Source organism: Ambystoma mexicanum, chromosome 1p (genome assembly GCF_040938575.1).
Source record: "Ambystoma mexicanum isolate Mex_15411 chromosome 1p, UKY_AmexF1_1, whole genome shotgun sequence".
Taxonomy (NCBI): Eukaryota; Metazoa; Chordata; class Amphibia; order Caudata; family Ambystomatidae; genus Ambystoma; species Ambystoma mexicanum.
In genome coordinates, this window is record NC_090921.1 from 1128491734 (window position 1) to 1128517294 (window position 25561).

The window sequence follows — 25561 nt, forward strand, 5'->3', positions numbered from 1 at the left end:
GGAGCATGGACCTATTCAGGCATTCTGGCAGACAAAGGACAGCTCGATATAAAATATACACAATAGTTGGTAGAGCATGTCCACTGCCACCAGCCATAAGTAGGCGATTGTCTATGTGACTAAAAAGTCACATGAACAGAGACACAGGGGATACTAAGAATATCTTTGGCACTCCACTGAAGGTGGGGTGTGCCAAACTCTCAGTCTATACAGTTTTGGGAGAGACACCAAGTATCCCTCTATCCTTGAGAAATGTAGTTACTTTAAGGATATAGAAAAGGAATATTAAAGGAGGACCCTAGGGGTCCCAAGCAACACAGCCCTTAAGGAACTGTGTGCTGCAGTAGTAAAAACACAGATGCCATTAAAAGCTATGGAGCAGACAGACTCCATAGTACAGGTAGATTACAAAGAATAGAGATAATGAATGAATGGAAAATGACGCCATTCATTCAGGATTAAAAGAAAAAGGTCACCAAGTCCAGCAAAAGTGCTGGGTGTCTCACTAGGAAAGGGGACGAAGCACAATAATGATAAATCTCCCCAACATTAACATGTATGCAAAACAGTAGCAATTCTTTGTAAATTTTAGGCAGTCTTTCCCTAACTAGAAAGTTAACTTCAGGTTTTGGAGGGAACCAGCAATGCCAAAGTGAAGAGGAATGCAACTGTTCTGATGAAAATCTTCGTAGTACAGGTATGTAGCAAGTCTGTTCTTTGTAAAGAGACAGGAGCTTAGAAGAAGCCTTCCTGTAGGGGCACAACCTGTTAGGCTTGGCTGACTGGAATTGGGTGAACATCCAAACAGCAGAAACAGTGCTCCAAAAACAAAGGAGCGACACAAATAGCTCAAGGTAAGTTTAACACAAGTCCCACAGCACCTTGAGTGTGAAAGTTATGCAGCTGGACACCTTATGGATGCACGGCTGCAAACCCAGTCTCCCAAGTCCTTGGTCATGGTGATGAAAGGGGAGACCCATGCTGGGTTCCTGCAGCAGTAGTTCAGAGAGGAACTCGCGGGCAAAGAATTCTTACTCCCGTGTCGGTTTGGGCAGCTTTTTACAGCACCAGGAGCCAAGATCACTGCTGGTTGTAATCATCTTTTCTCGGTCTCGAGGGGACTTTGGGGAGAGGATTTATGCTTCTGTATGTCCACAAGAATGCCACTGATGTTCTAGCAAGATTTGTCAACGGCAAGGCAATGCACTTCAAGGTGGTCCAGTTACCCCGGCTATTGGGATTCGGCAGCCCTAGAAGGTCGCAGGACGTCAGGGGACAACTCAAATCAAAGTGTGTCTCCAGGCTGGTTATGCCCACCAACCCAAAAGGAAGAAGCCGTCATTGGCGGAGCTTCCCTGATGATTAAAAAACATGGTCAGGACAGCAGCAGTGCTTCTGCGGTTACTGGAGGTGCTTCAAGCATCTTTGGTCGTCTTCAGAGCTTCAGTTACAGTGGTCCACTTAGCCTTCTGTCCCAAAAGCCTCACCTTTTAAGCAGGAACCCGTTCATTCAGTCCTATGAACTAGTCAATCACTTTGGGGTGGCTGTCCTTGCAGGGCAGTCAGCCACCCAGTTCAAACTGGTTCCAGCCAGGCATACCGTCAAAGCCCAGAGATGTTTTGGGATCCTCCCTCACTTCCTGCCTCAGCAGACACACTGGAGCTTTGGTGGGCTTCATAAAAGGATCACGCCAAAGGCAAAACTCAAACAGGACCCACCCTGACCTGGAATGGTAGAAGGGCCAAGAAGGAACACACGAAAAATGGCGATAAAAGGCGACTGGGCCCATTTTGGATAAATGATCAACAATAGGTGCAGTACAGCAGCTGTGGGAACAGCCGGCGAGTAACACATGGTAGAAAAATGTATCCACTGCCACCAGCCATTTAGGTTTGTCCAACTATAAACATTACAGGAGCAGTGGGAAAGGAGTTACAGTGTAGCCCCTCAGCACTCCACACAAGGTGGTGTGTGCTGATTCCACAAAGAAAGGCAACTAAGATAAAAGTATCCTATCATCCTTAGAAACAGTACTTCTCAGGGAAAAGTAATAAGAAATAAAAAGGTACGCCCAAGGGACTACCCAGCAACACAGCCTGTAATAAAATAGATGGAGGAAAGCATAACTCAATTAAAGTAAAAAGAATTACAGCAGCTGTAAAACAGGGTTCCCATATAAGAGCAAACATATTGAGTGGTAAAAAGTCCCACTCAGGAGACCAAATAAAAAAAATCCCCGAAGTCCAGCAAAAGTGCTGGGGGGGGGGGGTCTCAGGTTCCGGGGAATTGGCACAAGAAATGAAAATACTCCCTAACAGAATCAACTATAGGTGTCGGAACTCAGCCATGGGAAGAAGCCTTGGCAAAGAGCAGTGTCTTGAGATGTTTGCAAAAGGTCTAGTAAGATTGCTCAGATCTCAGTGCCAGTGGTAATGAGTTCCACTTCTTTGTGGCGCTATGTGCCACATTTCACTATCGTACCGTGGCATAATTGCCAAGGAATTTGCCGTTTTCATAGTGGTGGCTCCTGTTGCTAGCATCTTTTTACTGAAAGCATTCATGTTTCGTGTCTCGTTTTCTAGAGAAACCGAGCAGTTGGCTGAATGGTGTTTGCCTTTCATTGGGCTGCTCCAAACACTGCAGATTCTGGAATGGGCTGTGGCTAGTGTGACATATGGGTGTATACTTGGAGGCTCATTACTTTTTCTTTAGGCAACCTTTTATTGCTGGTTCCAAAAAGGGGCACTTGATCAGCAGGAGTCCTTGCTCCCATAAATGGTCCAATATTGGTACTGATTGCAGAGATTTCCTGTGCCTTCTTATATGGTAGAACAGGAAACAGTCCTTATCCTCCACTGGCTGCAGCTCAAATGTTTACCAACCTTTTGTAATCATGGTATGGAATGACCCACTTCATCTGGGAGGGGATTATTTTGGGGGTTTTCTGGAAAGTCATGCTTAGGCTCACCGTCTTCCTCTCTGTCATTTATAGATGGTACCAATAACAAATCAATAAGATTTGGATCTGTATCAGATTCGGAATGGGTCAATTCACTTTTTACCTGATCTGCTGGGAATGGTGTATTGTACTGTGGTGTTGTGTTATTTCTATTACATGTATGCGAAGGGGTGTAGTGTTTTTTTACCTTAAAGGCTGAGGTTGCCCTAGGCTTTGCAATAGATTCATCAGAGCAGAAGGTGTCGATTCCTGTGGTGCAGCCAGTTGGTTTGGTGTCAGCAGGATGCATCTGCTAAACTCAAGAAACTAATGCTTGCCGTGATGTAAGAACCTGCATTGACAGTATCCTCTGTGGTTGCCCTGCAGGTTCAGGCAATGGTAGTGGAGGTAGCAAAAGAAGCGATGGGTACTGTGGCACAGATGGAGCTGGTGGCTGCTTTGGCCCTTGTTCTAATGTTGCGTGACCTGAGGAATTTGCCGTGATCTAAGCTGCATATCCATACGTTACGTCATCTGAAATAGAAAATCTGGGCGAGAGGCCCTCTGTTGCCTATGCGATGCTGCATAATTTGGTAGGCATAATGTCTGGTACGATGACTAGTGAGACCAGTCTCTGGTAATGGTCTTCTTTTCTTCCCTCTTGTTCGTGTTCCGGGGAGCGTCTTCGCTTTTCAGTCTCAGTCTGGTCTTTAGGTGACATTGTCTCTACCAGCGAAAAGCCTGTTTGCCAAGCTATCAATGAGGATTCCTTGCGATAGTCAACAAGGGTTTCACTTGTACGGCTATATATTCCGCCGTCGAGGTGTCATTGACCATGCTTGCACCGCCGATGGCTACGCTGTTCGCTTCAGTTTCATCAACTGCTTTGTCAATAATGTTATCGAATGGGGTTATCAATGACTGTTCTGTTGTGTTTGTCCATTGGTGCCTAGACAAGGGCACCGTTGATAGTGATGCCAAATTAGGTTGTGTTTTCTTAGCCGACGGACATTTCAATGGAGTCGACGACTGAGAAGGTGTGAAAGCTGTCGCTGATGGGCAAGTTACAGATTTCAATGCAGTCGAGGTCACGGACGATGGATGTGGTTTTGCCTTCGCTTGCAAGGCAGTCCACGATTGGTGCACTGTTGAAGTGGTTATCGACGAAGGTCTGTGGTTGGGGCATTCTGACCCTTCAACCATGGAGCCTTAGTCATGTTCAGCGACGGTGAATTACCATTTTTAGTCTTTGAGAAGTGGCTGACTTCAATGCGCTCATCGTCTGTTTTCTTGTGCTTGTCTTGACCTGTAGTAAGTACAAATCTTCCTTTTTGTCCAATTTGTGGGGTCTTTCCTTAAATGTGATGTTTTCTAGCCTGTGGATTTATTTTCTCTGGAGGTAGGGATAGCCGCACTCAGAGGACTAGGAGAATGGAATTTTCCCTTATTTATCTGGCAAAACAGGCATCTCTTATCTGTCTTCAATAGTTTTGGAACTGAAAACATGGAAAATCTCAGTCCTCCATAATATGGGGGTGTAGGCACTATATACAGTGTCCTGGATAGACTTTAAGCCAACATGTTTAACAAATATATTGGAAAGAAAATGATCTGTGGTGTAGTAGGATTTCTCTGAAGGAGAGAATCCAGAGGGATTCCTCCAAGCACAACGTGCGTTTAGACTCTGAACATGACCTTCAGGGTTGGAGCAGAGTACTTGACATCCCATTGGTGCTGGGGTCAAAATGATCCAAACCCAAGTGGATGGACTACATAATGCCTTGTCCTTTAAATAGAAGTACAAAATAGGTAACCAAGGCTTCCCAGCTTGAAGACGGGGAATAGTCAAAGCATGCGAATGAAAGATACAATGCTGGAGAACTGCTCAGCCTCTGCCTGCAATGCTGTTTCCTCAGAGGCTGCAATCTCAACATTGAAGCAGCTGCACATAATTCCTCCACTTGGTCTAGGGTCCTTGTGTCATATTCCACGGCAAAGACCCACCCAACCTGCATATCTTGCACCTTCCTCATTGAACAACAATTGACAGCTCCAGGTTTTTCACTCCAACTGGAGGCTTGCCGGGGATGCTCTGCTACATCGGCAAACACTGCCGCCATAAAAAAAGCATAGGGCACAGGCTGAGCACGACCATAACTTGTGCTAAATCCATCTAATGTTTTAAAGCTCCTATTTACCTTTTCTTTAGCTTATATTATACTATTAATACTGCCCCAGAAGTAGGCCCATAGGCTTAGTGGCGCAGAAAAGATAATAAACGTAAGCAATAGCATAGGAGGAAAACAGAATTGCCAAAGAAGTAACCTTATTCAAAAAGATAGGTTTTCAGAGACCATTTAAAAAGATCCAGCAAAGTGATGCCTCTTAAATCAGGGAGCAAGGTGTTCCAAAGTTTTGAAGCAGCAGAGAAAAAAGCACAATTGGTCACTAAAGACAGCCTTGTTCTGGGAACCATTAGGAGACTGCGGTTTTTGGAATGCAGGATCCTGCAGTTCAGGAGCCAGTTCAAACATTTTGATAAGCATGCCGGGCTACGACCAAACAAGCAATTATGGAATAGTGTCAGATGCCGAAAGGAAATTCTATTTGCTACAGGAAGCCATGACAGCAGCCTTCCATTTTGGTTTCACCCTTGATCCATAATTAAAAACACAGCATCTGAACTCTTTTCAGACCAATTAGTGACTTTTAAGGAAAGCCTATCCTAAAAAGCGCACATCAGTAACATGTTGTATTACCATATCAGCAGAAGCTATAAAACAATCATATTTTAATACATCCAATGTGTGGATATTGATTTATAGTATGCTTCCCAGTACCTTTTCTCTACCCAGCCTTTGAGAGTATAAGCTGGTCTGTTCATCCAAGGTCACCCCTTGGATATTCGTGACATACACCAAGAAAGCCTGCATTCGAGGTGTAGATTAATCTTCCTGAACCCTACAGGTAGTGCTAGGAAAACCCAAATCGAGTAATATTGTTATAGAAACAGGGTCTTCAAAGGGGGATTGAGCATCAATGGAAACATAAAAGGTACATTAAGTAAAATTGCCATAAGGTCACAATACTTACTGTCATGGCTTGCCAAGGTAAAATCTCCTTCGTACAGACCGTCACTGAAAGCCATATTCCACACAGACAGCAGATCATTTAGAGCTGGGATATTAGCACCACCAGTGTCCGGCATCCACCACTGCCTATGTGGGTTAACAAGAAGAAGTTACTTAACTGCAACCTTATAATGATTATTTTAGCTATGAAGTCTATTACAAGATATATAAAACAGGCAATTGTTAAAACTATACTTTTATGTAATTTAAGTGCAAACTGGACTACTGAGATCACCAAGCCAAGAACATTCAAATTTCTGAATTTTCCAGCAACACTTACAAAATAATTGTGTGCCTACTGCCCTTGCAATACGATCATCAATACGTTTCAGTAATTGTAACCAATGGCACAGGCCAACCTCAAACCAGTATTTACATTAACTGCTACTCTTGGAAATTGATGAAATATGTGGAAAACTCAATGAAATCCCCTACAGGACGCCAACATATTTGTATTTTATAGTTTTTCAAGGACACCACATTGCTAAAAACCCATCCACTAGAATATTCTCAAAGCTGCTTGTTCTTCAATGGAAGGCATCAACAGAAATAGTATGCATCTTGGTACAGTAATGTATCGTGGCTGCACCTTGTGTGGTCAAAAGGAGCACCAGATATGTGCAAAATGCCTTACTGTCTTCAGCCAAACTCTTAACCTTTTAATAGGCCATCCACACTAACCCTACACTTGGAGCGACTACCCTCCTGTCTGAACCCTTTACTCTGCCAACATCAGTATCTGGGAAAGAATGGACCCTGAGGAATTCTACATTGCTGAATTACATAGGTTATGCAACAAAGGGATTCCTACAAGTAAAAAAAAAAAAAGAAATGCCTTCTACTTTCTTTATAGTTCCATGTGCTCTAGGTGATGGCACAATTGGTGTTCTGGTTCATGGTAAAGCAGACAAGTTGTACTATCTATAAAGGAATCTAACATTTTTACTCTAATAGTCTTTCGAAGGGTGTACTAAAGCTACATCTAAGCATGCCGCTTTCTGTTGCAGACTGGAGAGTCTTAATGCAAGCAATTACATTGCCTGATGAGGTAAAGGTGACATCACGTTGAGTGTACTCTTAGAACCACCCTATTGTTAATGGGCATAAGCACAAGTTACTCACCATAGTGACTACTGTACTCCTAAATCCATAGTCCCCTTTTCTCCATACGGTACAGGGACGGGCACAGAGACTTTTGCACAGCAAACATCAGCACTTCCCCCGTTAAATGTATTTAATTTATTAAATGTGCGCACACGATTATAGGCGTGACCGCGCACACCAACAAAGCCACACAGCGCCAAACACTGACACGCATCAGGAACAACTGCCCTAATTACGCTTTATTACTTAGTGAGGGAGATGGAGGGTGGGGCCTAGGGAGGAAAGGGAACTATGGACCAGGAGTACAGTTGTCACTACATTGAGTAGCTTGTTCTTACTCCTACGTCTCATACCCTTTACTCCATACTGTATGGGCAATTCCAACGCATCATGACCTAACTGGAGGGGGAGAACCCCAACAATCCACATGGAAATACATTTCGGAGCACCGCCTGGCCAAAGGCTGCATCCTCCGGCGAGCCGACGTCCAGACAGTAATGCTGACGAAATGCTGATGGGGTAGCCCAGGTTGCTGCTTTGCTCATCACTTCCCACAGGACGTGCCTCTGATAAGCAACCGCTGTTTGCTCTCATGAAATGAGCTGTAATACCCTCCTGAGGAGGCAGCCTTCCTTGCACCTGGTACGCCTCCGATATACACCCCAACATCCAACTAGCAATGGATGCCTTGGATACCTGACCTCCTGGAGCCATTCCAGCAAACGTCACAAACCGTGCATCTGACATTCTGAAGAGTTTTTTCCTGTCTAAATGGAACTTCCGTGCCCACCTAACATCGAGGCAGTGTATAACTGCCTGTGATTGAGAGATGGGGAAGAACGTGGGCAATACTCTCCTCTTAATTTATATGAAATTGAGAGTTTTTTAGGTTGAACGAATGTGTCTGCATAGTACCACTTTATCCTTGAAAAACATGATAAATAGTTCAGTAGCAGCCAATGCCTGTAGTTCATTCACTCGCCTGGCTAACGCAACTGCAACTAAAAGTATGGGCTTAAGATTCACCATTTCAATGTCTGCCAAAGCCATGGGCTCAAACGGCTTATGCGCCAGAGCTGCTAAGACCACCCTCTAGGGTTCTTCTGACCAGCTGATCTGAATTCCTATAGGCCCCGATGGCCACTAAGTATGACCTGCATGTGTCTACCTGAACTCCCGACAGAGCCATGAAGGACAAGAATGAAAGAACACTGTCTAGAGAGCAGTTTAAGGGATCCACACCATTCTGATTTGTCCAGTGATAAAACCTTATCACTTACTCCTGTACTGCCTAACCTCATCCTCGATGCCTAAATTGTCCTCAGAAAGCTCAAGATGAGCCAAACTTAGGTTTTCAGGAACCAAGCTGCAAGGCTCAAAGCCTGCGGGTTCGGGTGAGCGCCTTGCTGTTGAAATGTCAGTTCCGTCATTTACAAAGTTAGAGGACCCCGACAGGCTAGCCTCCTGAGGTTGGAGAAACATGCCCGGAAGGGCCAGAGCACAGCTAGAAGGATCAGCTTGCAATTCTTGGATGCTCTGAACTTGTTGACCACCCTCTGCAACACAGGTGCTGGGGGAAATGCTTGGCATGTCCTAATCAACCAATCTACCTGGAATGCGTCTCCCTCAGAGCCTCTCTCCTGGCCTTTCCATGAGGCAAGTCTGCTGTATTTTGAATTGCTATTCATAGCAAAAAAATCTATCTCTGCTTGTCTCCACATCCTGAAGCCCTATATAGCTGGCATGTTTATCACTGACTCGTAAGAGGCAGAGCCCAGCCAGTTGATCCTGTCTGCTTCTGAATTGTCCTGGCCTGGCAGGTGGACTGTTTTTATCCAAGAGCCTTGCTCCACTGCCCACTCGCACAGCTGCATAGCTAGGCTGCACAGGAGGGGAGACGTGCACCCCCCCCTACTTGTTCACATTAAACATCAATGTTGTGCTGTCCATAAGAACTAGCACCACACGGCCCTCGAGCTTCAGGACAAATGCTTTCAGTGCCAGAAAGATTGCTTTTAATTTGATGTAATTTATGTGCCTCTCCTGGTCTTTGACAGACCACAAACCGTGAGGCAAGAGTGCCTCAAATGTAACCCCCACCACTCTAGTGAGGAGTCAGTGGTTATCGCCACTGAATGAGGTGGGATATGGAAAGGGGCTCCTGACATTATGATGGGTATCCTCTCGCAACCACAAGAGATCTCCTTGAGGGGTTGGAAGAATATCGATCCTGGCTGACTGCGATCCTGTCTCTTGAATCCTCCTCATTCTGAGCTTTGCCAGGTGAACAGATAAAATGCATGTAGCTAGAAGCCCCAACAGGTTGTGATACCACCACACCTCCATGCAATGGTTTGTCAAAAAGTGTTTCACTGCTGCCAAAATATCCTTTCTTCTCTCCGGGGTAGGAACAATCCTGGCCTGCTACGTGTTCCATTGGTAGACGATGAAGGTAAGCTGAGTAGGTGAGAAACTCTACTTCTTCGCATTGATCGAGCATCCCAACTTCAACAAAATATCTATCAAGGTCTGCATTGTCCGACGGTTCCTGGGGCGAGTCTGCACTGATGAGCCAGTCGTCGAGATAGGAGTAGACTTGCTGACCCCCTGTTCATCAACAGACTGACGACTGCATTCATGATTTTCATGAATAATCTGTGTGCAGCATTCATGCCAAAAGGGAGAACCCTGTACTGAATATGCCTGCCCATGATCGAGAATCATAGGAACTTCCGATGTGGGTGCCAAATTCGCATGTGAAGATATGCGTCCTTCCGGTCCAGGGCACATAGCTAATCTCCTGGACAGAGACACAATCTGAGCTGGTGTTACCATTTTGAACTTTTGTAGGGGTAGATTGAGACTGAAGAATGATCGGTCCAACACCACTGTCAGTCCCACCTGGAGTAGAATCCCATGCGCCTGATTCCACTGCAGGCACCTCATCCACTACTTGGGACTAGGCCAAGCTCTTAACCTTCCTGAGCAGTGCTGGAGACCTTACCTAAAAGGGGTTAGGGGTGTTAGGGAGAATTCTCTGTTAAGGCTAATTTCCCAAACCTAGTGAGTCCGCCAGCACCTTTGTTGGATTTTTTGGGGTTTATTTTTTTTCTCCTGCTATGAGTGAGACTCTTTCTCCCACTCTTAGGCATGATTTGAGAATGTCCTTTGACTGCAAGTGTGTTTTATGGGCTATGGGGTCTTTTACTCCATAGGGCTTCATGTGTTTTTGGTATGTGTGTTACCCAGCACCCTCAGTGCAGTAACACAGGGGTGTCATAGTTACCCCCAAACATAGACTCCATACCCTGGGACTGACTACTGTCTCCCAGGGCATGTAAAGTCACCATTGGCTTTACTAGTCTCAAATTGTGAACAGAACCAGTACAAACCATCATATTGTGGAAGTACTGGTAGGGGTAATTCGATTGCCCCTGGGTCTGTTTTCCAAGGGGGCACTGTCCAGTCCCCCCCTTGTTGAGTTTCTGGCTGGTGGCAGTGGATACCACGCAAAATATTCCACCGGAATATTTCTTATGGGATTTTCCCATTGATTTTAAACGCACCACTTTTTGGTGCAATGTTAAAGATACCGGCAGGTTATTTATTTAATATTAATTCCCCGGTTGGGTCTTTTTGCCAGGACTAGGTTTTAAAATGGCGTTTGTGTTCGCCTCTGAAACTCTAACCCAAGTCGAGCCCTTTGTTCCATTTTGTGGCGGGCTTCTGCACAGAAGCCCTCCAAATGGTGCCACTCTGTCTGGGGTCTACAGGATGTGTGGGAGGGTGATTAGGCACCCTGGACTGAGTTGCCTTGGCAACTCAAGTTGCACTCTTGTGTGATTGGCCCAGTAGTGAGCTCACCACTTAGCATGTGTGAGTGACAGTTAGGCTGTTGAATGGGGGGTTTTCTGCATAAAAGCAGGGCTTTGGGGACTGGAACTTCCAAAGTCGCCACAGGACCTAAAGAATCCGAAGAGGGGAGAAGCTGAGCCATCTACGACGACACCACGGTGGAGACCTGCTGTATGAACTCACCACTTCCCCGACGACAGAGGAGATCTTCTTCCAGGAGAGTCTTCTTCCCTTTCAGCTGGTGGGACCAACCATTTCGCCTTTTTCGCCTCCCTGGACGTCTCGTGGTCGAATCGCCTGTGCCAAGCACCCCGGCGGCTGGATAGCCACGCTTCACCACTATCGCGAATAAAAGGGTTGTAACTTTTAATCGGGAACTCCGCGGTTGGTTTCTTCCCTGGTGGTGCAATGACCTCCAGCTTTCTTCCTCGTCGAGATCCTCTCTTCCTCTGGTTGAAGCCACGACTTGCAACCGCTGCCAGGAACAACTGCCACCGCTGGAGCTTTCTCACCATTTCAGGTACTGTGTCCCGCCTGGTCTCCCTTGCAACAGATTGTCCAAGGTGTCCCCTAAATCCTTGACTTTCTAACTGGGTTGACCTCAGACCTGCTAACTTTGGCTTTCTGAACTGAGCCAACCTCTTTTTGACTTTTCTGCAAAGACGGAGTGCATTTCCACTGGGTGATCTTGGGCACATTCCGCCTTGCTCTCTCCAAGAGTGGGTCTGGCCTATGAACGTTTTGCTCTACAGTAGACCCTGCCTTTCTTGACTTGCTGTGGTTTCTTAAAAGTGTTGGTACTGTATTATTTTCCTACTCTGCCTTTTCTCTCCCTTTTTAACCGAATTATTGGAGTGCCATCTACGGTTACGCGCTCAACTGTTTTGCTAAATAAGTGGCGTCTTAACCTAGACTTGTCGAATAATTAACTAGGGAGGTGTATATACTTATAGTGACTGTGTTTGAACTTGCTTGATATATTAGTGCCAGTGTATTTTCATAAGTGTGTTTTTAAATAAATAATTATATACTTTTATACCAAAGCTCTGGTCAGCGTTTGCTTGTTCTACTGTATTTTTAGCCCTCTTGTGTATACTCTATATACTGCCTAACCCTTCTTGAGAGAAGTCTGACCTCTCAGCCACAGCTACCAGGTAAATCTGGGTGGTGTGGACTGCTACTAATTGGGTTTACTGCTTACTCCTGTGGTCTTAAACTTTTTGCAGTGGTCCCTGCAGGAACTGCACAGGTTTCTGCCTAACAAGGGGAAGACGAGGGAGGGTGGTGAGGAATAGGAAGACAAAAGCCTCCTGGAACCACTGAAAGTAACCATAGGTCTGAAAAAAGGCAACACCATTGCTCCTTGTACAGAGCTACTCTGCCTCCTACAGGAGACTTGTGGACCCGGACATAGACGTCACGGTTTCTTTGGCTCTGAGGCTGATGCTGAGGAAGGGGCGACGGAAGTCCTTGTTACTAGTACTTATGCATGTGAGCACTAGGGGACCAGTCGGGCTGCCTGGATCTCCTCTCCTGGAAGCCCCTAAAGCCCCAAAACGAGCGTGACCTGCTCTCTTGCCTACCTTGTGCATGATTGAAACCCCCTCACTGCTGGTTTAGTAAGCAACGCCAAGGAAAGGACTTGGCCCTCTGAGTGCTTGTGATCTTTTTGGTGAACTCATCCGTGGAGGAACGGAGAAGCTAATTTCTCTCGAAGGGAAGAACCAACATCCTGTCTTGTACATCTGTGGAAAACCTGGTGGCATGCATCCAGGCCAATCTCCTTAAATCCACCCTAATGCACATGCCTCTGCTAGTTGTATCAATGTGCGACAGAGGTGATTCTAGCAGGCCCCGTGCAATGATTTTGGCCTTGTAAGGAACACGTTACTCACCTGTAACTCCTGTTCTCCAGCATGGGTATCCTTCATGGATTCACATGCTCAGGAATATTCCCCATCAGGCTGGGACTCATCAGTAATACTAAAGCAGATTAGCTTCAAAGCTTAAAAATGGCTTGTCAATTATATAGACTATTGCTATCACTTTGCCCCTGCCAATGGCACTAGAGACCTCCTAAACTCCACCCACGGTGGCCATTTTCAGATTTGGAAGTGCACGTAAGGTGGCAGTAGGACCAAGAGCAGCCATGAAGGGCTAGGAGGTAGATTTGCATGTGAATCCATGAAAGATGCTCATGCTGGAGAAGGAACAAGTCACTTACCTGTAACTATTGTTCTCCAGCATGGGTCTGGCATGGATTTACATGCTCATGAATATTCCCCATCAGGCCGGGAATCCTCAATTAAAGAAAAAACAGTTTCACTTTAACTTACAAACTGCATTTCTTCTCTAAACTAATCACTGAGCTCTGGGTCATACTGCCCCCAGCCAATTACTGCCCTCTCCCTAAGCCCCTCCCTGGCAGCCAACTTCAGATTTAGTAAGCACATAAAGTGGCAGTATGACCAAGAAGAGCCGCAGAGGGGACAGCGGGAGGGTTTGCATGTGAATCGTGCCAGACCCATGCTGGAGAACAGTAGTTCTCCAGCATGGGTCTGGCACAGATTCACCTGCTCATGAATAAAGAATACATAGCAGTACAACATTACAAAACCACGGGAGGTAGCAAGATTCAACAGACGCAACTACTCTTACCTCCGGAACAGGCTCACCTACAAGCAAACAGGTTGCGTAGCACCCTTGGCCGACCCTGGACTCCTCTCTGGAATCCCTGTTGACGCAGTAGAATCTTGTGAAGGTGTGCATGGGCCTCCACATAGCAGCCCTGCAGATGTCCAGCAGGGGAACACCAGACAGGAACGCTGTCGTCGCAGCAATTGCTCTGGTGGAATGGGCTCTCAGAGGGCCCGCCAGCGGTCAATTTGTCAACGGATGACAGTGTGTGATACAGTCGGAGAGCCACCTGGAGATGGAAGCCTTGGACAATGCCTTCCCATGGTTCACAGGACCAAAGTACACGAATAGTTGAGACGTCTTACGGAAACTATTTGTGCGTGCCACATAAAACATCAGAGCACGAGCCACATCTAGCAAGTGCAAAGTCCTCTCAGCGGCGACCAAGGTTTCGGAAAGAACACAATCAACACCAACGGCTCGTTGAGGTGGAATTCCGACCGAACCTTTGGTATGAAGGAGGGTTGCATTCGCAGCACCACCCTAGAGTCGTGAAAAGTCAGCAACGGCTGTTTGCAGGAGAGGGCCTGGATCTCACCCACCCTCCTGACAGATGTGATGGCCACAAGGAAAGCAGTTTTCCATGAGAGGAACTTGAGGGGCCTGATGCATTGGCTCGAAGGGTGCCAGCCACCATGAGCCTCGTCAGTTCCACGTTGAGTTCCCACGTCGGGGCGGGCGCCTTCAGCGGCAGGAATGATTGAAACAGTTATTTACAGAACTCCTCGACGATAACGGTGGGAGCAAAGAGAAGACCGTCCTAGAGACCTGGTGTAGCGGGAGACGGCCTCCAGATGCACCTTGATAGAGGCGTGCGCCAGCCCCGCCAAGGACAATAAGTATGGAAGAATCTGCAGGGCCGTGACCCTCAGAGGGCTGATCTACTGCGCCCGGCTCCATGTAGCGAAACGCCTCCACTTTTGCCCGTAGCACTTAAGAGTCAACGCTGCTCTGCCCCTGGCAATGACCTCCCTGCAGTCCCCCGGCAACTCGTACCCCCTGAACTCTAAGGCTGCAGGAGCCAAGCCCTCAGGTTCAGCGACCCTGGGTCATGACGCAGGATTGCGCCTTCTTCTCTGGTGAGCACATCCGCGACCACTGGCAGCTTGACCGGAGGTGACTGACAGGCTGAGAAGGTCCAGGTACCAAATCTGCCTCAGCCAAGCTGGCACGACGAGTATCATCCGGCATCGGCACCGTTTGAGTTGATTGATGACTTGCAGCAGGAGAAGCAATGGTTAGAACTCTTACAGCAACAGGCCTTCCCACTGGAAGGAAAACTCATCCCTCATGCTCCTCGGCTGTTGGAACCTGCAGGGAAATTTCTGGCATTTGAAATTTGTCACAGTCGCAAACAGTTCGATCTGGGGTCTGCCGCACTTGCGGAAGAGGTGGTCCACCTGATCCCGTCGAAGTTCCCACTCGTGGCAGGAGCGCATCTCCCTGCTGAGGGAGTCGGCAATGGTGTTCTTGACTCCTGCCAGAAGAAAGGGGATGAGGATCATCTCTTGGTCGACGGCCCAGTGCCACAAGTCCTGCGTCTCTCTGGAGAGCACTGGGGATCTGGTGAGCCCCTGCTTCCTGATGTAGAACATCATGGTGGTGTTGTCCGTGAAGACCCTCACCACTGTGCCCTTGAGGGACGGAAGGAACGACTTGAGGGCCCAGAACACTGTCCGCAGCTCCAGGATATTGATGTGGAGATCCCTCTCCTCCAGCAGTTACAGAATCTGGCATGGAGACGTCCGGTGTGGGCTCCCCAGCCCTCCAAGAAAGTGTACGTGGTGACAGTCTCCTGGCACGGTGGGTCTCTGAAATCCTGTGCCCGCGGCGATGTAAGAGCGCACGTCCCACCATCTTATTGCTCAACAGAACTAGGCGAGAGCAATCTTGTCTACGAAGCTTCCGGACACCTGGATCCAGCGAGCGTCAAGAAACTCTTGAAGGGGTCGCATCCGCAACCTGCAGTGCCGGATCGGGTAGATGCACATCATGCCGAGCAGCGATTTGATGGTCTACGCATGCTCTTCTGAGCTAACGGCAGTGGCACCTTGCCCAGCAGGGCCGCTATCCTCTCTTCTGAGGGATCCGCCAGGCTGTTGAGCCTGGCCTGCAGGAACAGCACCTTCTGTGATGGTATCAAGCAGGACTTTGGATCAGATCTGTCAGCAGCCGGGGACGGTCCTCTCAGTGTGTTCGATGGCTACTTCCCTTGACTTTGCCCGGATGAGTCAGTCGTCCAGGTACGGGTACACGTGTATCCCCTGTAGACACAGATGGGCCGCCACATGTGCCAGGCACTTCGTAAACACACTGGGTGCCGACTTCAGTTCGAAGGGGAGGGCCTTGAATTGGTAGTGCCTTCCATGTACGACGAAGCACAGGAACTTCCGATGTTTCTTTTGAAGGGGGATGTGTAAGTATGCATCCTCCAGATCCAGCAACGTCAAGAAGTCTCCTTCCTCCAGTTGGCCGAGCACGTGCTGCAACGTGACCATCCTGAATGTTTGGGACTTGAGGTATTTGTTGAGAAGCTGCAGGTCTAGAATGGGCCTCCAGCCGCCGGTGGTGGTCGTCTTTACCAAAAAGTGTCTGGAGCAGACTCCGGAGCCCCGCAGTCGCTTTGGAACCAGCTCTATCGCCTCTTTTTTTTTTACATAGCCCGTACTTCCTGCAGAGGGATGTGCTGCTTCCTACCTGCCACCAGAGGTATCCGCGAACACTTGTGCTAGAACTCGAGTGTCCGTGGGAGAGTGAGAGCGTCCAGCACCCATCGGTCGGTTGAGATCATCGTCCACTCCCTGACGAAGCCCGCCGGCCGGCCTCCCACTGGGGTGCATGGGTGGGGGCCCGACGTCCAGGCCGGTTCAATCTTGCTTCGGGGGCGAAACTTTGGAACTGCCTCTCTACGTCTCAGAATCTAGCGGTTTAATACCAGGAGCTATGCCCTTTTCACTAGCGCACTCCTCACCTGAAGTGTCTGCGATGTCTTCTGAGGATTCTTCAGACAAGGTTTCCACTCTTTCTTTCTCTCCAAGAACCAATGGGTTTCTTCTTTATGGTCTTTCCTTTCTTTTTGAAGAGATAGGGACGGGCTCCTCTGGAGGCCACTTTGCCTATAAGGCGGTTTGCCCAGCAGCGGGGACTCTTGGAAGCCCACCCCAAACCAGGGAAAAGCAGTATGCAGAAAAACTCTGGAGATGATGGTTGAGGTGGTCTTTGATGACTGTGTGTATTCCCAGTATGCATTTCTCCTCGAGTGTGAAAGTGTTCCAAGAACTACACTACCCAGCATGCACCAAGTGTGACTTGTATTAGGTACGTGGACGAGTAAGGCTCACGTTCTGTACTTAAAGAGTTAACCAGATTCCAGTGTACCACCTACCACTTACCTAGTAATCCCTCCAGTGGTCCCACATTTGCCAGGGCCGGAGTGTGACAGTAGGACCTGGAGGGTAGATGGTACGAAGAGGACCCTCTGTCGAAACCTTTCAACGATCTGCCGGACTTCCCGCCAGAAGCACGAAAGGAAGGGCGGAGTTGTTGAAGAGTGCCCAGGGCACGGGCCGTCTCTGTGTCAGTCTTAATGGCCTGCAACGACTCAACTGCCTTCTCAAAGAGGTTGTCCCTGAAGGGCATGTCCAGCACCCTGGTCTGAACCTCCTGACGGAAGTTGGTGGCTTTCAGCCAGCCACGACATCGGAGGCAGACACCGTTCCCTATTAGTCAGAACCATGTGTCCGCAACTTCCAGGGCCAATTTGATGGCACTGTCCGATGCCACACCCCCAGAGGATGAAGACGAGGGGTTAGACGACTTCTTTCTCGCTGCCGCCAAAACCACTGAGTCCGGGGAATGCTGCGAACGTAGGCACTGGGGTGCGGACTCCGGCACCCGGTACTTTTTCTCCAGCCTATCCCTCTTGGCGGGGGCAATGGCTGGATTTCTCATCAAAGCTAGGACCTCCTTCCAAATGTCGTCTAGGAGAGGCACCGCCAAGATGGTCTTCCTCTTGGCCTTGCGCCGTTGGCATAGGATGCCTTCCTTCTTGGTCTCTTCTGGCGTCAGTTGGAAGAGTTCGGACGCTCTGGTGACCATGGCATGGAACGACCCCTCCTGGTCCGGGTGAAAAGCCCTTGGTTGCGGCTAACCGCCCGCCGTGGCCATGTCGTCCGTGTCCGTAGTCGACATGTCCGTCCCAGTGTCCCTGGGGGAGGGCATGTGTGGAAGTAGATGCAGCATTGTAGGGGGCTGCTAACTCTTTTTCGCCACAGGCTGGTCCGAGGCCACCGGGGCCAGTGTCGTCGGCATCCTTTTCTGAATCTGACACCAGGGTGTGTAGGGTTGAATGTCCAGCGATATATCCCCCCCAAGGGGTCGGGGCGGTACACCTACTGGGCCTGCGCCGTACTCTGCATTTCCAACATCTCTGTCCTCCCCCTCTGCATTTCTGGCAGCGTTGTCGCCCACCCACGTCCTGATCCTCCTCATCCGAGAAACAAATATCTGTGCCCTGGAGTATGGTTGAGGCCTACTCTTACCCTCCCCACACCCCCTTTATGCATTGCATCCTGAGGGGTCAGGTTTAGGGATGGCATCCTCTGCCCCAGTGTCCTCTCCACTGGCTTGGCCGAGGCCTCCCGCCACGTGGGTAGGTACACTCTGGGGATTGCCGGGGCTACCTTGACTGGGTCAGCACCCGCTTGGCCTTGAAGAGGGCGGCCGCCACCAACTATCGTCAACGATTCCACCTGGGCCTTCTGGGGCAGGACAGTTGCCTTTTCCTGTACATTCTTTGGCTTTTCCCATAGCTTTGCCGGGTTAGCCGATTTCCTCTTCAGGGAGGAGCTGGAGCGATGGCTGGAGATGGAGGCAGATGGAGAAGATGAGCGCGGCCTGCCCATCGCGGAACCAGCTTGCGCGGCGACGGAAATGGACTTGCAGCGTTTGGCCTCGTCTTGGACCCCCACGGATGGAGCACCCTCAAAGGACTAAGAAGCGCGCTCCTCGGACCGGCGGTCCTGGGTGGGGCATGCTGCTGCTCAGCCACGCCACCAGCCTACTGTGACAATCCTTCACAACTCGCTTGGATAATCCGAGGCAATTTCACAATCCACTTCTCTGTGATCCGGATGGAGACAATAGGGGCACTGGAGGTGTTTGTCCTCTATAAAATACATTCTGCAGTTGGAGCGGAGCTTGAAGGGAACTCCCCTCTCTTCTATTCCGACATGGTCTGGAGTGCGGAGTAGGCCCGATGGCCTTCTGGAATCTTCAATGAAACTTCGACGATTCTTGCCCTTGAGGGGCGTTGAAATTCACCAACAAACAGATCTCTGCTTGTCAGTCGAAGGAGCAAAAGAGCACACAGGCTGACAGAAATAGAAACGTTTTATTGAAAAAGCGTGAAAACATAGAACAGCTCACGTAGCAAAACACGAGGATTCCCAACACTTGAACGTGCTGTAAAAATCTGAAGATGGCTGCCAGAGGAGGAGTTAGCGAGAGGTCAGTCATTGGCTGGGGGCAGTAAGAGCCAGAGCGCAGTGATTGGTTTAGAGGAGAAATACAGCATGAAAGTGAAACTTTTTTCTTTTACCAAGGATTCCCAGCCTGACGACAGAGAATATTCACGAGCATGTGAATCCATGCCAGACCCCATGCTGAAGAACAGGAGTTACAGTTAAATAACTTATTGCTTCTCCAACATGGGAGCTTTCATGGATTCACATGCTCATGAATACGAATACACAGCAGTACATATATCCCAACCAATGAGAGGCGGTACAGCTCTACAGAAGCAATGGAATTCACCCCTGGAACATTCACCTCAAGCAAATAGTTCGCGAAGCACTGCTTGTTCGACACAGGACTCCTCCCTGGCATCCTTGTCAATGCAGTAAAATCTCGCAAATGCGTGGGTAGACCTTCAAGTAGCAAGAAGAAAAATAAGTGGGCACCACTTTGTAAATTGGTATTTCTTGAAATTATTACATGAGCATTAAGATTTGGGATGGTATTTAGAAAAGATTCACAGGAGCTGGCTTCGATGAGTCTGGAGACACCCTGACTCGTAAAGCAAGAAGTCCAAATAGACCAGGTAAACAAACCTGGCCACGTAGCCGCTCTCTGTATATTGTCCAAAGAGGGACAGTGTAATTCACAAGGATGATACTGTTTCAAGTGGTAAAAAGTTCCATTTGTAAACAAAATTTGTTGCGTAGAATAAATCACCAGTCTGAATCAAAGTGTGATTTGTTTATAAAACAGAAAGTTTTAGGGTAATCACTAATTAAGTCTTAGTGAAGACGCGGCTACCATCTCCCACAATCGCAATCGACTAATGGTGCCAATGCATTTCAGAACAAAGTGCTCCTTCATCAGGGCAAGTCTAAATTACATAAGGTAACAAAGTATACATGTAACCGGTGTGTTAATAATAAAAACACATAATTGGCAAAAAGGCAAACAATGCAATGTATAACGCATCATGCCTGAACCAAAATTAATCAACAATATATCCAAACATAATCATAAAAAATATAAATAAGTCACATACCAGAGCGTGTTGGAATGCAGAACATGGTGAAAAGATAGTGGAAAAAGGAGATAAACAAGTGAAAAAATGAATAGTGGGAAAACAGGAAGGCAAATATATAGAATGTGGAGGGGAGCATTGGACCTTCAAGTAGCAGCCTTTCAGATGTTGAGCAAGGGAACACCAGACCGCAATGCCGTAGCCACGGCACTGGTGGAATGTGCTTTAGGTCTACCTGGCAGCGGCCTGTTTGCAAGCCAATGACAATGGGAAATGCAGCCAGATAGCCACCTGGAAATCGATGCCTTTGAAAGGGTCTTTCCTTCATCAACCGGTCCAAATGTCACAAAGAGTTGCAAAGTCTTGCGAAAAGCCTTCGTGCGCACAATATAGAACTTTAATGCATGGGCAACATCCAGTGAATGCAAAGCTCTCTGTAGCGGAACGGGGGAGAGGCAAAGAACACGGGAAGGACTACAGGTTCATTGAGATGAAAAGTCAACAGTAACTTGGGAAGAAATGAGGGATCAGTGCTCAGCACTATCCTGGATGGATGGAACAATAAATGTTGGTATTCCCTCCCAACCGTCATCAGAGCTGAACCCTCCTTTTGGACATTTAGAGCCAAAGTGAAAGACTGCCTTCTTGCCCAGCATCCCGAACTGCCACGAAAGTGAACTCCATGTTACTGTTAACAGGCCTATTTAGCCTGTTTAGCCACTGTAACCATTGTACTTTCTAGATCTGCTTATGAATATTCTGTATATAACTATCAAGTGTATTGATGACCCTTCTTGTATTGTCGCTTCACTGCCCTAACTTATTATATGTACCATCTGTATTCATGTATCTAAACTGTCCTTACATTCTGTAACTATGTAAGATCAGTGCCCAGTTGCCCTTGGGCTCGGCACGCTATACAAATAAACTAAACAAGATAACCAGTCGCTAAACTGGATCCACGTTTTCTTTTTTTATCCAAACGTGGATGCTACTTAATAATTCAATTTAGTGGCTGAATATAGACCTACGATAGTCTGATCGACATATAATGTAGCCATACACTGAACATTAAATAAAGGAGGAATACTTATGGACCCTCATCCTCCGTAAACATTTTTAAGAACCCTGAACTTAACACTATAGGCAGAGTAATCCTTTCCTGCACTGTTCCTAACCAAAGACTCTATCCTATCAGTAAGTCATGGTCATAAACTCCAGCGGTATCAGGTAATATTATCCCTATATATATATGGTCGTTGTAAATAATATCGCTGGGAAAAAGTCGTGGCGATATTATTTGGGTGACCATATATATGCGGACAGGGGCAGCGGGGGTTGAGGGGGTGTCCCCCGCATGTTCCATGTAATAATGTCCCCACAAAAAACAGCCATTTTTCGGCGATGTTTTTGCATGGCGATGTTTTTGCATTGCAATATTTTTGCGGGGGCATTACATGGAACCACTCCAGCCCTATGGCTACAAAGCTGCTTTAGGGGCTTTATAAGGACTACCACACAAGCAGTCTTCCTCAAGTGTTATACCTCAGAGTTTGAATCCGATACAATAAGCAAAAGACTAATTTGTATGCTGAGGTGCTCCCCCATCACTTGGCAGGAAGGAGCACCACGAGTTTCCACAAGGGAGAAGCCCTAGTCTTTGGACATCACTCCCCTCCCCCCCTTTCCCCTGATGTTCCTTAGTCTCCAAGCACATGCTCTGTTCAATTTAACCTACATGGCAGACCCAAATATACAATTCTGACAGTGTCATCCAGACATTGGTTGTGTCAACCAAACACTCATTAACCAATATAGGGACCTCCCCTGTCAAGCAATTTCTGAATGTCACACTGACCCCTAGTATGATAGCAACATAGTACAGGTTGGCTGCCAAGCCAACCTCATTGATGCCACACCGAAGGTCCATAAATTCAGATGAATTACCACCCGGTCACTAAGAAAAAATCTGCCAGTGGGGGGCGTCAGTTAAATCCATCAAGCTAGTAAACGTAGGCAACCACCAAAATAGTGTACCTTGTATTTTCATCATAGAATTTGACTTTTCTCATGACAGAAGTGTTGTACCAGTCGCTGAACACCATAAGCGAGAGTCCATTGTCCACATCCCTCCTCAGCTTGGTTATTTCTTCAGGAAAGAACTCTTCTTCACTGTCAACTATCAACAAGGTTCCTGAATCAAGAGAGGAAGTGAACAAGCCATATGAATGAATTTAACCAAGACAATGGCATATTATCATCAGTCCGGTCTTTAATCACTGTACTCAGACATCACTTAACAGAAAAAGAAGATGGAGGCCACTGATCCTTTCTAATGAGCTGCCTAACAGAGATGGAAAAACACCAACTGTTCAGTGGAAATCTTTAACACCAGATGACATGGAATATCCTCCCCTATCGGGAAAGGTTTAGCTTCGGCAAGACCTTCAGCACAATTTATTTGTATGTGGAGCATCTCTTGATTGAACCTTGCTTGTGGACTTGTTAAAACTCAGTATGTTAAAAGCAAAGGTCTGTCAGCTTACCACAGACTCACAGTAAGTTCCTTGGGTGTATGAGGAAATTGGAGCCCTTTTGCACACATTAAAATACAAAGGCCTGAAACCTGGCATGGGCACCACCTCACAAGATATTTGCTAGCTTTCCCTTCTTTCATTGTTTAACACACTGTACAGCCAACACGACAAACATAGTGAAGTCAAGTAGGTAGTGTGGTAGAATAAGGCCAAGGTAAAAAGTAATGCATTACGTAACATGCACTTAAATTCCACCTCCCTACCACTCTGCCACAACTTGCAAACTCATGGGAAGATTGCAAAGCATCAGACTACAAAAAGTAGGGTTAAAGTAGTGGAAGGGAATAGTTTCTTACCTGTAACTCCATTTCTCCAGCATTGGTATCTTTCATGGATTCACATGCTTAGAATATTCCCCGTCGTCAGACTGGGACCCCTCGGTACACATATATAGCCTTTTCCAAAGGAAAACTTTCAACGCTTTTGTGTCCCATCTACGTCCTCCTTGGGCCCGCCTACGCATGCTCCGCAGGCCGTGCTAGTATAAGAGGCCCGCCCCCGCGGCTCCCCTTCAGATTTCGGCCCTTCCAAAGTAGGAAGGGTTAAATTTATCACATACATTACATACGGGGAGGTTGGCGGGCGCATGTGAATCCATGAAAGATACCAATGCTGGAGAAATGGAGTTACAGGTAAGAAACTATTCCCTTCTCCAGCATTGGATCTTTCATGGATTCACATGCTTAGAATAGATTGTATAGCAGTAACACTTGAGACGGCGGTGAGAATGTAATGTAACAATATATATATATATCCTCACCCTACTACACAATGGGATAAGTTAAGTCATATAACGTTGCCCACATAAAGTATATCGCCCTTAAGAGGGTAGACAACAGAATCTCCACAGGGAGGAGCTTACCTTACTGAAACAAATGGCGCAGGACAGCTCTTCCCATCTGCACCTCGTCTGCATGCTGCCTGGCAAGGCAGAAGTGGCGGGTAAACGTGTGGGGCACTGACCATGCCGCAGCTTGGCATATGTCCGTCAGCGGAATTCCAGCCCATAACGCTTTTGAGGAGGACATCGACCTTGTAGAATGAGCTCTAGGATGTCCTTGCAGTGGCCTTCCGGCCTTAGAGTGACAAAAAGCAATTGTCGACGAGACCCATCTAGCCAATCCCTGTTTAGAGATTGCTTTTCCTCTCGTCGACGGACCATATGCGACGAACAGTTGGCGAGTAGCCCTGCTGTCTTGTGTACGATGTAGGTAGAATTTCAGAGCCCTCTTAACGTCCGGGGTATGAAGAGTTTTTTCTGCTGCCGATGGAGTGGCGAAGAAAGTAGGCAGAACCACGGATGAGTGTTTGTGATATACCGTCGGAACCTTCGGGACGAACATAGGGTTAGTTGCCAGGACTACCTTGTCCTTAAAGATTCTTAGGTAGGGCGGGTCCACGACCAGCGCTTGCAGTTCCGAGATACGTCTGGCTGATGTGATAGCTATCAAGAATGCCAACTTCCACGAAATGAATTTTATGTCGGACGTGGCCATAGGCTCGAAAGGCGGTTTCATCAAGCCTGCCAACACTGTGTTGAGGCTCCACGTCGGGGGGAAACGTTTCACCGGGGGAAAAGCTCGAAATAAACCCCGCATGAAGTGTTTTACCAGTCTGTCACTGAATAGAGGGGACGACTGCCTCTTCCTTGTGAACCTCGAGATGGCTGCCAGGTGTACCTTTATCGATGAGGGGGACAATCCCATTTCTGCCAAGAGGAGCAGGTAAGGTAGAACCTGTTCCGGCGTCACCAACAATGGTTGTAGGCCCCGTTGTCCTCTACACCATTCACAGAATCTCCGCCACTTATAGGAGTAAGATTTGTTAGTAGAAGGGGCTCTAGCCGCCTGTAGAATTTTTTGGCAATCCTCTGAAATGTCTAAAGCGCCGAACTCCGAGAAGTCAGGAGCCAGGACGTAAGGTTGAGACTGTCCGGGTCGTGATGCCACACCGGGCCTCTGTCCCGGGATAGAAGGTACGGGACCTTCGGAAACGCTATGGGATGTTCCAGCGATAGGTGGAGGAGGTCTGAGAACCACGGTTGCCTCGGCCAGTATGGTGTCACTAGAATCACCCAGCAATTGTATCTGCGTATCCACTGTATTGTTTTCCGTATGAGGGGAAACGGGGGAAAAGCATAGAGGAACATGTCCGTCCATGGGAAGGAGAACGCCTCCCCCACCGAACCCTCTTGGGGCCATTTGCTTGCAAATTGCTCGCATTTCTTGTTGTCTTTGGTCGCAAAGGCGTCCAGAGGGGGGTGACCCCATTTCTCAAACACTTTCCTCAAGTGACCCGTGTCCATTTCCCACTCGTGTATCTGGGCCATGCTTCTGCTGAGAGAGTCGGCTTGGCCGTTCCTCACTCCTGGAAGGTGATGAGCCACGAGGGAAATTTCGTGCTTCGATGCCCAATGCCATGTTTTCTGGGCTTCTATGGAAAGAGTCCTTGATCGTGTCCCTCTTTGTTTCCTCAGATAAAACATGGCTGTTGTATTGTCAGTCAGTATTCGCACTCGCGAACTCTTGATGTGTGGTAGGAACGCCTTCAAAGCCCATCGTACCGCTCTGAGTTCCAGTACGTTTATGTGTAGGAGTGACTCTGTTGGAGACCAGCGACCTTGCGTTTGAAGAGCACCCATGTGTGCTCCCCATCCGGTTAGAGACGCATCCGTAACTATGGTGCTCTGAAACTCCGGCT

General features: G+C 47.8%; 1 protein-coding gene across 3 annotated transcripts in view; it reads right to left on the reverse strand.

Moving 5' to 3' along the window:
- Positions 1-25561, reverse strand: part of MBTPS1 (membrane bound transcription factor peptidase, site 1) — a 1184166-nt gene that overhangs the window by 160410 nt on the left and 998195 nt on the right. For all 3 annotated transcript variants that reach the window (XM_069604782.1, XM_069604783.1, XM_069604784.1), the window contains 2 exons: positions 22302-22458; positions 6033-6157 (listed from right to left, as the gene is read on the reverse strand). In XM_069604782.1, coding sequence (XP_069460883.1) covers positions 6033-6157; positions 22302-22458 — 282 coding nt within the window. The remainder of the gene's footprint in view (positions 1-6032; positions 6158-22301; positions 22459-25561) is intronic.